Source organism: Heloderma suspectum, chromosome 3, assembly GCF_057233095.1.
Source record: "Heloderma suspectum isolate Gila_16-S chromosome 3, 16-S_ref, whole genome shotgun sequence".
In the NCBI taxonomy this organism is placed as follows: Eukaryota; Metazoa; Chordata; class Lepidosauria; order Squamata; family Helodermatidae; genus Heloderma; species Heloderma suspectum.
In genome coordinates this window covers 39,131,967-39,147,584 of record NC_139460.1, presented here as the reverse complement: position 1 = coordinate 39,147,584, position 15,618 = coordinate 39,131,967, and the positions used below count along the sequence as shown (strand labels likewise).

Below are 15,618 nucleotides of genomic sequence, written 5' to 3'. Positions count from 1 at the left end.
GAATCTCTAGCCTGATGATTGCACATAAGAATATAGAATGTTCAGAAGAATGTTACTAAAAATATTCTTTTTTAATAGTTTCCAACTATATCTTATGCTTTTTGGAGTTGACATATGACACTGGAACTTTAGGATTACTTGCCCTCCCAGTTGGTTGCAGATCCAACTTCCAGGGAAAAAAGCTCTCAGGAGTCATACTGGATCAGATTTATGATCTGGCTAGTCTGGCGTCTTATCTTCAATAATGTCTATATCGGTAAAGCTCAGGAAGCTGTACCAGCACAGTACAATGAAAAGCCCAGGTCCCTTTACCTGGGACCCTCTTTGCACCAATGCGCACGAGGCTGGACGAGGAGGAAGAGGCCACTGTGCATCTGGGGCCACATGGCTATCTAGGAGCCCACACAGAAATTCTGGGATGCTGTACAAGACTTCTGTGAGCAGGGAGTTTGAAGGAGCCAATCAGCATTGTTGTTTGGCTCAGATAGGCAAAGCTCTGGGAGGAAGACCAGAGAGAAGATTTCTCCTTTTTGGTCCTCTCCCACGGAATATGACAGGCAGGCATCTGAGCAGCTCCTGGCAGAGCTGTTATGAGAAATCACCCATCCTTTCCCTGGTAGCTTTTACATTTCAGGCATGCTCAAACAGAGCATGTCTGATACTCTGACCACTCTACAAAATGGCTGTTGAAAGGCCTTCCTTCTACAATCCTTCCTAGCCTTTCCTCAAAGAGTGATACGATTGCCTATTACTAAAAACGTGACTACCATATTATTAATAGATATGCAGAGGTACAGGTGATTCCTGCACCTGTTACACAAATAACAAATGTCATGCAAATTCAGCCAGAATCAAATTGTGGCAAATGTAAACACTAAACCATAGTAAATACATCTTCAGTTAAAAGCACTGCACGCATGGATAATGTTACTGTCTAACAGGTTTGCACATTTCCTGGTTCCCATTGGTAACTAGAAATTGACCCCAGGTGGCCAGGTGGTGACTTAGATCTCCCTGATATGCAGTATATTTTCCAATATCAGTCTAGCCTTTGAACATGTTCAGCTGAATTCTCTAGCAACTTTTGAGAACTTTATGTAAGGCTGTTGAACTTAATGTAAGGTTCCACCAGTCCATGAACCTAGTAGAGACATACTTGATACTTGCCTATCATCTTAGCCTCCTCCTCTGTAAGAGTTTTACTTAAGTATGTCTTCTTTACTCGTAATGTATTCCCAGAAGGCAGCACAGCTCCAGTAACAGGCATTGGAGGTTCTCCATCTTTTTGTTGCAAGCTATCTGCAATAACTAAGAAAGCTCTCAGACCAATATTCATTCTCTGGAAATTTGATGGAAAGCAAAATACTAATTTTAGTATATAGATCACATTTTTAAAGATGATGGTGTCATCAAATTACAATCTTACAAAATTTTCTTCAAACAAAATGCAGTGGATGCATCTCAGTTCCTAAGGAATCAACTTCAGGATTATTTAACAAGCTGCTCAAGAAAAGGGCTTTCTAAGTGACTTCCAATTCTACAGAAACTGTATTATGAATTTAGATTGGTCAATGATTTATTGATTTAATGTGTAGCTGACCTGTAGAATCTATCACAATAATATCTGGAGATCAGTGTAGTGCCATTACCTGGCATGTATTACTGAGACCTGGGTGGGGGAACTGGGAGGGGTCACTCTCTCCCAGCTGTGCCCTCCTGGGTACTCGGTGCAGCACCAACACCGACTTGAGGGTCGGGGAGGGGGGGTTGCCGTGGTCTATAGGAATTCAATCTCCCTCTCCAGGCTTCCTGCTCATTCGAGTGCAGATCTTGAGTGTTTGTACCTTGTGTTGGGTACCCGGGACAGATTAGGGATTCTGTTGGTGTACCGCCCACCCTGCTGCCCATCGGACTCCCTGCCTGAGCTGACAGAGGTGCTCTCGGACTTGGTGTTGAGGACCCCTAGGATGATGGTCCTGGGGGATCTCAACTTCCATGCCGAGGCCGCTATATCCGGGGCAGCTCAGGACTTCATGGCCGCCATGACAACCATGGGGCTGTCCCAACATGTCATCGGCCCAACGCATATAAAAGGACACACGCTTGATCTGGTTTTCTCGACTGGGCAGGTGGATGGTGATCTGAAGGTGGAGGAATTAACATCTGTCCCTTTGTCATGGTCAGATCACTTCCTGCTGAGGTTTAGACTCCTGGCGGCCTTTCCCCTCTGCAAGGGTGGGGGACCTATTAAAATGGTCCGCCCTCGGAGATTAATGGATTCCGATGGATTCCAGAGGGCTCTGGGGGATTTTCCTGCTGGTATGGCTGGTGCTCCTGTCGAAGCCCAGGTCACTCTGTGGAATGCAGAGATGACTCGGGCGGTTGACACGATCGCACCCAAGTGCCCTCTCCCTCTGAGCAGAGCCCGGCCAGCTCCTTGGTATACACCTGAGCTGAGGGCAACGAAGCAAGAGGGGAGACGGCTAGAACGCAGGTGGAGGAAAACTCGTGCTGAGTCTGACCGAACACAGGTAAGAGCCCACTATCGAGCCTACTCTGTGGCGGTGAGGGTGGCAAAGAGGCAGTTCTTTTCCACCAGCATTGCATCTTCTCAGTGTCGTCCAGCGGAGCTTTTCTGAGTGGTTCGCGGCCTGTTACATTCTGGGCCAGGGAGAGAGACGGTGGAACCCTCGGTAGCACGCTGTGACAAGTTTGCGCGGCACTTTGAGGATAAAGTCGCTCAGATTCGTCATGAATTGGACACCACCATTAATGCAGTTCCATTGGTAGAGGCGTTCAGAGCACCGTCTGGTCCAGTTTTATTGGATGAGTTTCAGTTACTGAGGCCTGAGGATGCGGACAAGGTGCTTGGCCAAGTCCGATCAACCACTTGTGTGCTTGACCCTTGCCCTTCATGGCTTATTAAATCAAACAAGGAGGGGTTGTCCGGCTGGGTCCAGGAGGTTGTAAATTCCTCCTTGAGAGAGGGAGTGGTGCCTGCTGCTTTAAAAGAGGCAGTAATTAGACCACTCCTGAAAAAGCCTAACCTGGACCCAGAGGATGTTAACAATTATAGGCCAGTGGCCAACATCCCCTTCCTGGGCAAGGTGCTCGAGTGGGTGGTTGTAGGACAGCTCCAGGCACTGTTGAATGAAACGGATTATCTAGATCCATTTCAATCGGGCTTCAGGCCTGGTTTTGGAACGGAAACTGCCTTGGTTGCCCTGTGGGATGACCTCTGCCAGGAGAGGGACAGGGGGAGTGCGACCCTGTTGATTCTCCTGGACCTCTCAGCGGCTTTCGATACCATCGACCATGGTATCCTTCTGGATAGGTTGTCTGGGTTGGGAGTTGGAGGCACTGCACTACAGTGGTTCCGCTCCTACTTGGATGGCCGATTCCAGAAGGTGGTGCTGGGGGATTATTGCTCTGTGCCATGGCAATTGTGCCATGGGGTTCCACAGGGCTCTATTTTATCCCCCATGCTGTTTAACATCTACATGAAACCGCTGGGGGAGGTTATCCAGAGGTGTGGGCTGAGGTGCCATCAATATGCGGATGACACCCAGCTCTACCTCTCTTTCTCATCAAACCCAGGTGAGGCAGTGGCTGTTCTGAACCACTGCCTGGGCACGGTAATGGACTGGATGAGGGCTAATAAACTGAAACTCAATCCAGACAAGATGGAGGTACTGTTAGTGGGTGGTTCGTCTGCCCGGCTAGGTGATATTCAACCTGTTCTGGAGGGGGTTGCACTCCCCCTAAAGGATCAGGTTCGTAGTTTGGGGGTGCTCTTGGATCCAGAACTGTCACTTGAGGCACAGGTGAACTCAGTGGCACGGAGCACTTTTTATCAGCTTAGGCTGGTATACCAACTACGCCCTTATCTGGACAGAGATAGCCTAGCTACAGTTATCCATGCTCTCGTCTGGATTACTTCTCGTCTGGATTACTGCAATGCGTTATACGTGGGGCTGCCTTTGAAAACGGTCCGGAAACTTCAGCTGGTCCAAAATAGGGCAGCAAGATTGTTAACAGGGACTGGCCTGCGAGCTCATATTACGCCAGTACTTTTCCAGCTGCACTGGCTGCCAGTCCATTTCTGGGCCCGATTCAAAGTGCTGGTGTTAACATTCAAAGCCCTTAACGGCTTGGGGCCAGGTTACCTGAAGGATCGCCTCCTCCCATATGTGCCTGCCCGGACCTTAAGGTCATCATCAGAGGCCCTTCTCCGTGAGCCCCTGCCAAAGGAAGTGAGGCAGGTGGCTACTAGGAGGAGGGCTTTTTCTGTTGTGGCACCCCGGCTCTGGAATGAGCTCCCTAGTGAGGTTCGCCTGGCGCCTACATTGTACTCCTTTCGGTGCCAGGTGAAGACCTTTTTATTTTCCCAGGCATTTTAGCTTTCTAAATTTTTATCTTTGCTGTTTTAAATCTGTATTTTAAACTCCTGTACTGCTGCTAGGTTTTATTGTGGTTGTATTGTTATATTGTGGTTTTAATGTTCTATATATTTTAAATTGTTTTATTGTGTGTTGTTTGGTTTTAGTTTTTGTGAACCGCCCAGAGAGCTTCGGCTATTGGGCGGTATAGAAATGAAATAAATAAATAAATAAATTACACGTTTGCATGGATCATGTTGTATAAGTAGACTGGGGTTCCAATGAGAATACAAGTAGGATTGACAAGAGCACGGTGTCAGGGTGGACACTGAGCCCATAGAATCCCAGAGTAGTTCTGATTCTGAGGAAGGGGAGCCGTTCCTGGGAGAGAAGTGCGCTCATCCTTCCCAGGGCCAACAGCTGACAGAGATTCCTCCCACCGGCATTCCTATCGTAGATAACAGTCCCGGGAGTGAGAGAGCGCGGGAAGCAGACTTGCTGGACGTGCGACGCCGACACAGGGAGCGGTGCCAAATGGAGGGCGTGGAAAGAAGGCGTAGTGCCTGGTTGGCGGCAAACAACGGTTGTGCCCAGAGGATCCAAGGGAAAAGGGGAGGGACTCTCCCTAGCCCATAAGTTCAGGGTCTGCCAGTGATTCTCCTTCAAACGGGGACCAACTGTTCCAACTTAAGGCATAGGTACTCTGCTGCTCATATCTAGCTGCTAACAGTAGAGTTATTAAGTTGTAAAAGAGGAATAAAGCTTTGAAAAGAATCCCTTTGTCTGTGTCTGGACTTGGCTACTGGATTAGACAGAGAGAGGCCTCCAAGGAGCCCTTGACACACGGTAATACATGGAGGGAGCAATCCTATGGGGCTAGGCATCTGCCTCTGAACTCGGAGGCGACCACCTATTCAATGAGGGTGGGCAAAGAGTGGAGAGGATCTTCTCCTCCATGCTCCGGACACCCTGCATTTGCAGCTAAACAGTCGATTTCAGCTGTCTACCTGCGGGACTTCAGAGTGGGAGGCAGGGAGGCCGGACGACGCATAGGAAGCGTCATACGGGCACTTCCATGCTCCCTGCTGCTCCCCGCCCCGAGGAACACCCCCTTTTGCCCCACTCCATGCTGCTCTTCTGAGCGCAGAGCCTGGGAATGATCCATACTGCCTATGAGGCGATGGGGGAGGGGAGGCGGTTTTCCAGGAACCGACCTCAGAGTGCGGGCTCTGAGGTAAGTTCCTACCTGCTGTCTAGCAGCCATAGGATTGCACCCTAACTGCATTGTAAGAGCGGGGTTATGAAGGCCTTTATCTCAGCCCTTTTCAGCTCAGAACATGACTTCACTTACACAGCTAACTGATCACTTACAGACATTTAATGGAATCATCATATTTACTCAACTATTGACTCAAACAACTAGGAGGATATCTGCTACAAAATATTGGGTATGCCCATACAGCTTTGCAATACTGGTGCAACTAGTCATGGTAGCAACTAGTCCTTCCTCTCTCCTCTACTTTGCTCAGTGTTTCCTTTGTATTCTATGTTGTTGTCACGTTGTGTGGAATTTTTCCATGTGAGTTTGAGCTGGGGAGAGACAGGGAAAAGGATACTGTCCCAATATTTTATCTTCAATAGTATAGATGGCAGAGATTGAAATTGACCCTTGTGTCCAAGCAAAACATAAGGGCACTGGACAACTAACTCCCCCCGCCCCTCACACACACACGCGCGTGCACGCATGCACAAACACTAAAGCCACATTATAAATGAAATGCACAAACATAAGTATAATGATATCATACCTCTGGGTTGAGACTAAATGCTTTTGCTGGTTTTCCAACACAAAGGAAGTCAAAAATGATTTCTTTCATTGCAAAATCCAAACGTTCCTAACAGTGAAAAAACAATCATAATAAAACTTGTTGCACATCAGCTGTGAGCCTCAATGAAATTACAGGAGTTGCAAATCATCAACCATGTTCTTGTGGAACTCCAACTCACTTTAGTGTGGACTCAGCAAAAGAAGATCATGGTAAGTTGTGCCCTTTATGAACAATCAGTGCCCATCAGTATGACATCAGAACATAAGAAGAGCCATTCTGGATCAGACCAAGGGTCCATCTAGTCCAGCATTTTGTTCATACAGCGGCCAGTCAGCTGGCCACAAGAAACCCATTCGCAGGACCTGAGTGCAACAGCACCTTCTCACCATGTTGCCCAGCAAGTGGCGTATATAGCCATACTGCCTCTGATACTGGAGGTAGCATATAGCCATCAGGAATTATTTACTTCCTGCCACTGAACTGTGTTTCCCACCTCCAGCGCAGACTCTATTTTCTCCATAGAAATGAATAGCTCCTTACTGCCTGCATGGGAAATTAATAACTTGTGAAGGAGGAGAAGAGGAAAGTGTTCGCCCTTCCCCACCAGTCTTCCTGACTACACCCCTGTACATTTCTATGATAAAAGTTAATGGAAGCCATAGAAGTTATTGGATGTGTGATCTAAGAAAGGTACTTCTGTGGGGAAGTGCCCATTCCCTCTCCAGATTTCTCAAGCTGGATTTCAATTGTATGTGAACTGCCTAATGAAGAGGAGAGTACACTCAACTGGGAGTGCAGTGTGACCAAGTAATAAATGCTTATATATGGAAAGTGGAAGGAAAACAATGTATAACCTATCAAGGAAAAAAAATACACATTGCTTAAAACCTGTGCATGTTTTTCATACCTGTGCAATAAACTGTATAATCTTCACGAAGATGTTTAGAGGCATATCTCGTGGTACCACGCCTCGGGAACCTTTCGGAAAAAGAGTTGTGATGATTGTTATAAGCCGGCTATAAAACAAAAAGAAAACATTGACATAAGTTCATTCTGAGAAAGGCATCCTTGTGTCATCTTGTTTAAACTTTTGAAAGTAGCTTGGAGAAATCCCAGAGGAAAAAATACTGATGAAGGACTGAGTTTTTTTCAAATTAAAAGGCACAGTGGCATTCTGCCTATGGTTTATTCCAAGGTTTGCTAAAATGAGACACCATGAGCCTCCCTAGGTCAAGAAAACTATGTTCATATTTCGCTAAGAGTAACTATGTAAGGACACATCCACACAGTAATTTTTTAAAAGGGCCACATGTTCATCTTATGCTTATCAAATCACTGCATACATATGCACTGAAGTCTGGATTGCAGAATCCAAGATGGATATTCATATATATTAAACCCTCCCCGTTCACCATATGCTGCTAATTTGTTCTACTAAGTTCTTGAGGAGGGTGCTGCTTCTGATCTTCGGCATTAGTTCCTCTCGCAAAGTGTATGAAATGTGCATAGGAACAATGGCACAAATTCAGTTTTATTTTAAAGGATGATGTAAAAAAGTAAGCCCACACAGAAATATGCTTGTATCTACGAAGATTAGTACTCAGCAATAGGGAGGAAAACTAAACTGAGAAGAAAAGAAAAGCAGTTTTGAGGCAGACCCGAGCAATGAATTACGACGATACCCATACCATATGGATCAGGAGGAGGAGAGAGAGGAACTGGCCCTCCCAGCTACATCAAAATTAACACTTGCAGTCAGGGGATAAGGGGAATGCTGGAAGGCGTTCATTTCTCTTTCGTCAATTATCCTTCAGAGGTCCACCTCATACTGAGAATGGTTCATTCAATCACTTGGTTATTTTGTTTTCAGTATTTTCCTGCAAGTTTCTGAACATCAAATTAAAAGCACAACTTCATTTGACACCAACAAGAAGGTAAGGCAGGCTACAGGTATTTTGGTTCTTCCCAAAGCAAAATGTTTCTGTAGTATAATTGTACAAAGCAATTATACTCTAGGATCTCTTCTACATGAAATCATTAGTGATTTTTTTTACTGCTATGTGGGAAACATTCTAAGAGTAATGAAACCTGGAAGCATAACTTTACCTTTGGGTAGTTGTATTGCTTTCACATTTAATTCTAATCATGTAAACCCAGAGTAGTCTGTAGAGGGATTCCAGAGCAACACGAGCCATTTTGGGATCCTTGTTCTAAAACAACAAAAAACAAAAATATATAGTAGCTTTCACGTACATCAGTTCCCAACTCATCAAATGTTCACTTTATTTACTAAAAACTGAATGACTCCAAAAGAGCTGGGTAGACATATCCCCAACATTGAATTCTAATATATTGGAAAGACGTTCTAAATGCCACCCAAGAGGAACTGAGTTTCAGTGTTTCTCCAGCTGGGGGGCTGGGGGCATGAAAAATGTCTTAGTCATAATAGGCCTAGAAAAACTACGAAGACTGAAAAGTTCAGAAAATATGAGTCATGAACCTGTTTGGATTGCTGAAAGAGGGGAGTGGGGTTGCAAGTCCTTCACTGTGGAAAACTTATTGTCAAGCTCAACATTACAGCAGTTAATGTGAACCACTTATTGGCATTCGGATGTCAGTATCTTACACCACAAGTGTATTACAGGTATGACTATTTATAAAAGCTTAGGGATTTTAGTATATTAAGCAGTATAAATGCTTTATAAATAAATGAATGGATAAATAAATAAAACAGCAGCTCTGTATATGGAAACATGGAACTCCTCCCAATAACATAAAAAGAAGGGGATCCAATTTTAACAGCAAAACTAGTGAATGGGTGAGGACTACAGGGTCCTCCCCCACTAGTGGGACCAGCTTCCACACACCTTCTCTCCCCAAGTGCTCTTCAGCTGTCAGGGTGGACACTGAGCCCATAGAATCCCAGAGTAGTTCTGATTCGGAGGAAGAGCAGTCGCTCCTGGGAGAGGAGCATGCCCCTTTTTCCCAGGGCCCGCAGCTGACAGAGATTCCTCCCACCAACATTCCTAGATTAGAAAGCAGTCCAGGGAGTGACCCAGCACAGATAGCAGACTGGGTGGATGCGCGGCGCAGACGCAGAGAGCGGCGCCAAATGGAGGGCACGGAAAGGAGGCGTAGCGCCCCGTTGGCGCTCAAAGAACGGTTGCGCCCAGAGGATCCAAGGGAAAAGGGGAGGGATTCTCCCTAGTCCTTATATTCAGGGGTCTGCCAGTAATTGCCTTTAAAATGGGGACCAACTGTTCTAACTTAGGGCATAGGGATGCTGCTGCTCAGATCTAGTTGCTACCTGTGGAGCTGTTAAGTTGTAAAAGAAGAATAAAGCTTTGAAAAGAATCCCTTTGTCTGTGTCTGGACTTGGCTACTGGGTTAGACTGAAAGAGCCCTCCAAGGAGCCCTTGACAGCAGCTCTGTTGAGCTCTGACACCAGGAGTGACCTCAGTTGGGAGAGAAGAGCTTGGGAAGAAGGGCTGGAGGCAGGATGGGGAAGGGTCTTGCACTTCTCACCCTCATGCCTCTATTGTTGTTAAAACTGGACACAGGATAATATCCACTGTTAGCCCTATGTAGGGTAGGCCCATTGAAAGGAATGGGGCTTAAGTTAGTCATGATTAACTTAAGCCTCATTCGTTTCAATGGGTCTAACTCTACCTAGGACTAACATTGGATACTACCCACAGTCCTTTTTCTATGTGATTAGGATGGCTATTTAAAACAAATGAAGTTGCTATTTCACATCACTTCAATTACTTTTGGAAGAAGATGAAATGGTGTGTGGAGATGGTGTGTGTGTAGGAAAGAGGAGGTGAATGGAGCATGGTGTGTGTGTGTATGTGGGTGTGTATGAAGCAGTGCATGGGTATGGGGGAGGATGAATGTCAAATGTGTACATCAAATGAGATATCTAGCTTGGTGTGTGTATGTAAGAACTCAAATAGGGTTAGAAAGGGGCACAGTTTCAACAGAGTAGCATTGGACTACGTGCAACAGGTTCTGTCTTCTGTTTATATTCTGTTTACAGTATAGGAGGTATCTCAGGCTCTAGACCAGGAAACTGTTTTTTGTTGCATTCACTGTACTTGTAGGTGGGCAGCTGACATGTTTGGCTGTGAAAAGTTCAGTCGCTAGAGATTGATGTTTTTGAAGGCTCAATGAAACAAGCATTGCTTTTGCATTTTGTCATACTACCCAACTAGGTGGTTTGTGCCATGACCTTGGAATCTAATTTCCTGGTGTGACAGAAGCCAAACAATTTAATACTCACACACCACACTATTAACTGCTGCAAACATTTTTCTAAAGCAAGCTGGGCAAATTGAGCTGAAGACAAGCTTTTTTAAAATTGGCATTCGGATGTCAATATTTTATACCACAAGTGTAAAAAAAAAAAAAGCAGGTGTGACTATTTATAAAAGCCAATACTAACATTCATGACACTGTTGCTTAAAAACAAATCAGGTATGGGAATCTGTACCATGTAGTACACAATTTAACCAAATTACTCTCTACCCCACCCCCCATGTACCGTTCTGCACAATGGAATATCCCATAAATATTTCTAAGCCTTAGTTACACTAACTGGAAAGGGTGGGGCGTTACTAGAGTAAGCAAGCCTCTTAGCTAATGAAGTGAGGGATAGGCAGATTACAGCCAATAAGCTGGAAATAAATGGTATTAGCATGAATGGAGCTTGAGAATTACAAATTGCAAAGTGTGAGAATGGGCCAGGAAGGTCTTCTGAGCACTCAGAGTAGACTTTTATGACTCCTCTGTGCACCTGTCCTTTCAGCCTGAGTACAACTATGCTAACCTGGGGTCACAACACAGAAGTCTTGCAGGGCTTTTTAATACTTTAACTGCAGGTTTTCAAGCATAGATCTGCTAGGCTGCTGGACAGTCTCCTTTGTATTTTGCTACTTTTTGTGCATAGATGACAGTAGGCAGAGTTTTGATTAGCCAGCTCTCCCAGGAAACACATGTAACACACCAAACACTCTGGTGCATTGCCTTTATGGAAACAGATGGAAGTGCCGGAACAGCAGTGCTAGGTAGATTAAACCTAAACACGTTAACACAACATTTCAGCCTAAACAAAATAATGCCATTTAAACATTGTTCAAGCTTTCCAAGAATAAATATATTCAAATTGTGCATGTACAATAGGACAATATAAACAAGCCACTAGTCCAGCTTTCTAAGCAGGGTGGAACTGAATTCACTAAGCCAAATGAAGCAATCGTAATAAACAGCTGAATATAAAATGGCTCTCAGACTGGCTCTTACATTATTTTCTTTACTGGACATACATCCATTTGACATTAAAATCCATATTTAAATTAGTAAAAGTGGTAAGCTTAGCCATCCAAACAACATACAAATATTTATGAAATAAAAGAGAATGAGTAGAAGAAAAAAAAAACAAGTCTTCTCTTCAGTCATCTTATCTAACCCTCAGCAAAGTTTTTTTTTCTGTACAATATATTTCCTATCATCATACGTACTAAAAGCGAACACAGATACTGTAGGTAAAACAGAGCTACTGGGAAACCAAGGGGTCAGCATTGGCATTCCAGGGGCAGTGGGGGGGCTATGACTAAGGGGGCACCCCGCTCAACAGCCCAATGAGGGCTGGGCATGTTCAGTGGCCATGGAATGCTGACTGATTGTTGGGGTCTGGCGAGCTGGAACATGGTACAGGGGCACTCTACTCATTGTTGCAGGTCATTGTTGTCTTTTCTACTTTTAAGTGATTTAAACAATAAGGGGCTTGTCTTTTTCTTATTATAACGGATCCTAAAAACAATTACTTGATAGACCTGTGAATTTTGGTGGAGTGTAATTTTAGATAATGTTCAGAACGGCATCTGCCAACAAAATATTATCAGTTTGGCTTAAGCTGCAGTGGTGCAAGTAAGCCTTTTGCTCATAAGAACAAAAGAAGAACAATGCTGGATCAGGCCACAGGCCCATCTAGTCCAGCATTCTGTACACACAGTGGCCAACCAGCTGTCAGTGGGAAACTCACAAGCAGGACATGAGTGCAACAGCACCCTCTCACCCATGTGGTGTACATAGACATACTGCCTCTGATACTGGAGGTAGCATATAGCCTTCAGGACTAGTAGCCACTGATAGCCCTCTCTTTCGGAAATTTGTCTCACCCCCTTTGAAAGCCAACCAAATTGGTAGCCATCACTACGTTTTGTGGTAGTGAATTCCATAGACTATGCACTGTGTGAAGAAGTACTTCCTTTTATCAGCTCCTGCAGCTGAAGTGCAATCCTATTCCTGGGAATGGGAACTGAACCACCTGACTCTACCCTTCTCCCCAGGAAACACTTATCCTTTCACTCTTACTCTCAGTTATGGCCAACGTTAGTAAGGGAAAAATGTCTATCGGTAAATAGCAGCTATCGACAATGTCAACGGAATATGTAGCAGATTCATGGTACATATACCATGAGCTAACCCATTACTAACAGAACAAAGAGAGAGATACTAACTTTGAGATTGGACAGGCAGTTGTTGAGGAAAATATGCCATCTGTTTAAAAAGAACTGCTTCTGACTGACACAAAGAAGACACGTTACCAGAGGATACAAAGCCTAAATGGGAGAGAAAGATGACCCAGAGTTATTTGAATGACGGGAAAGGAGGAAACTAATTCAGCACCAGATCCACAATAGCACAGACCCATCTCTCTTCTGTGCTACATTATATACACCAGCCAACATCAACACATTGTTCAGTATCATAATTTACAAAGAACTCTTCTTCGAAGCTGTTATGAATGTTTATGATTATGCTGTATAAATGGAGAATAATATTTTCATTAGAACAATAAAATACTTCTGTCTAACACTATCCAGAACTTCCAAACTGTGAGCCAACACTATGCAGCAGCAAAATGTTGGTTGGTGAAAAATTGCAATAAGTGGCAAGTAACTATAACATCAAACTTGTTGAATTTCAAGAATCAGCTGTGATGGATGAGTCAGGATTCTACAACAATAGAGAAATGATATATGTATGAATTTGTTTGTCAATTCATTAAAGCCAATGGTATTGGCTTTAATGAACAGGTATAAGGTGTAAGGAAACAAAGGACACAGTCCTATTGACTAAGCCCTCAATGATCATAAACCCCCAAACTTGAAGGCTTACAACTATCAACCATAATGATGACTGTAAGGCATCATCATTGTGATCTTTGCCTCCCAGTCCAATCTTCACCTCCCTGTCCTCCTACCCTCCATGTTTTGCTAGATGGGCTTTTTTGCCAGTCTAGCGAAGGCTTTTGCCAAGGGAAGCTATGCTGGCCGCTCTGTTGTCCTTCCACTGGCAGGCAAATACACTTTTATTCCAGCAGACTTTTGGCATGTACACTGAGCAACAAATCAGTTGCTGAAGGGAGGGGAGGGAAGGAGGTGCCAGAGGTTTAGGATAGCCTCTCAGTCTCCTCCCCTCCCCACCCAATGAAATGCCCCCTTTTCCCCCTCTCTGAGGTCAACTTCCTGACCTCAGAGGCCAGCTGGCGCAGTTCTTTCCATGCCAGCTGCAAGGGGAACAACGAGAGGATTGGATCTCTGACTCCCCCTTCTGAGGTTGGAGCACTGTCTCTGACCTCGGACAGGAAACTTCAAGCAATCCCATGGCCCCTCAGATACTGTCTAGGGCCTACAGGATTGCTCCGTTAAGTCCCATTATAATGATATTCTAACACTGTATCTTTCCTGTCATCTTTCAGTTATATATTTGTATGTTCTTCCTCTGGTTTAGTAAATATGGTATGAAAATGTTCTTATTTTCAATAAAAACATAGTTTAAAAATCAAACCTACTATTACTTGTCCATTTTTGCAAGCCCTGGCTCTCCTCAAAGTCCACAGGCAAGTGAGTTACTAAAAGAGATGTCAGGCACTACGGAAATGGCTGGATTACCCAAAGTGTGAATTCAGACAGCTTTCCTGCTTCCACATTCTATGTTGTTGTTGTTCAGTCATTCAGTCGTGTCTGACTCTTCGTGACCCCATGGACCATAGCACGCCAGGCCTTCCTGTCCTGCGCTCTCTCCCGGAGTGTGCTCAAGTTCATATTCATTGCATCGGTGATGCTATCTAACCATCTCATCCTCTGTCGTCCCCTTCTCCTTTTGCCTTCAGTCTTTCCCAGTATCAGGGTCTTTTCCAGAGAGTTTTCTCTTCGCATTAGGTGGCCAAAATATTTGAGCTTCAGCTTCAGGATCTATCCTTCCAATGAGCACTCAGGGTTGATTTCCTTTAGGATTGACTGATTTGACCTCCTTGCAGTCCAGGGGACTCGTAAGAGTCTTCTCCAGAACCACAGTTCGAAAGCATCAATTCTTTGGTGCTCAGCCTTCCTTATAGTCAAGCTCTCACAGCCATACATTACTACTGGGAAAACCATAGCTTTGATTAGACGGACCTTTGTCGGCAAGGTGATGTCTCTGCTTCTTACTATGCTGTCTAGATTTGCCATAGCTTTCCTCCTGAGGAGCAAGCGTCTTTTAATTTCATGCTACAGTCACCGTCTGCGGTGATCTTGGAGCCCAAGAAAGTAAAATCTGTCACTGCTTCCATTTCTTTCCCTTCTATATTCCAGGAAGTGATGGGGCCAGATGCCATGATCTTCGTTTTTTTAATGTTGAGTTTCAAACCAGCTTTTGCACTCTCGTCTTTCACCCTCAACAAGAGGCTCTTTAGATCTTCTTCGCTTTCTGCCATTAGGGTGGTATTGTCTGCATATCGGAGGTTGTTGATAATTCTCCCGGCAATCTTAATTCCGACCTCTGATTCATCCAACCCGGCGTTTCTCATGATGTACTCTGCATATAAGTTAAATAAGCAGGGTGACAATATGCAGCCTTGTCATACTCCTTTCCCAATTTTGAACCAATCGGTTGTTCCATGTCTGGTTCTTACTGTTGCTTCTTGACCCTCGTACAGGTTTCTCAGGAGACAGGTAAGGTGGTCTGGTACCCCCATCTCTTTCAGAATTTGCCACAGTTTGTTGTGATCCACACAATCAAAGGCTTTAGCGTAGTCAATGAAGCAGAAATAGACGTTTTTCTGGAATTCTCTTGCTTTCTCCATTATCCAGCGAACGTCGGCGATTTGATCTCAAAAGTCCCCATCTATGTTCCATTAACCAGAACACTCTTAGTAAAGTATTTTGGTGGGTACATGTGAAAGGGCCTTCTCAGGGGCTACTTCTAAGCTCTGGAACGCCCTTGCCAAGGGAAGCTATGCTGGCCTCTCTGTTGTCCTTCCACTGGCAGGCAAATACACTTTTATTCCAGCAGACTTCTGGCGTGTACACTGAGCAACAAATCAGTTGCTGAAGGGAGGGTTTTAACTGGACGAATGCTGTTTA

At 44.7% G+C, this 15,618-nt stretch overlaps 1 protein-coding gene across 1 annotated transcript in view; it reads right to left on the bottom strand.

The window, feature by feature from the left end:
• The window catches only part of FRY (FRY microtubule binding protein), a 261,267-nt gene that overhangs the window by 136,871 nt on the left and 108,778 nt on the right, over positions 1–15,618 (bottom strand). Inside the window, exons 11-15 of the mRNA XM_084842986.1 lie at positions 12,730–12,831; positions 8,315–8,418; positions 7,116–7,224; positions 6,188–6,274; positions 1,168–1,339 (exon numbers count right to left, since the gene is read on the bottom strand). Coding sequence (XP_084699112.1) covers positions 1,168–1,339; positions 6,188–6,274; positions 7,116–7,224; positions 8,315–8,418; positions 12,730–12,831 — 574 coding nt within the window. The remainder of the gene's footprint in view (positions 1–1,167; positions 1,340–6,187; positions 6,275–7,115; positions 7,225–8,314; positions 8,419–12,729; positions 12,832–15,618) is intronic.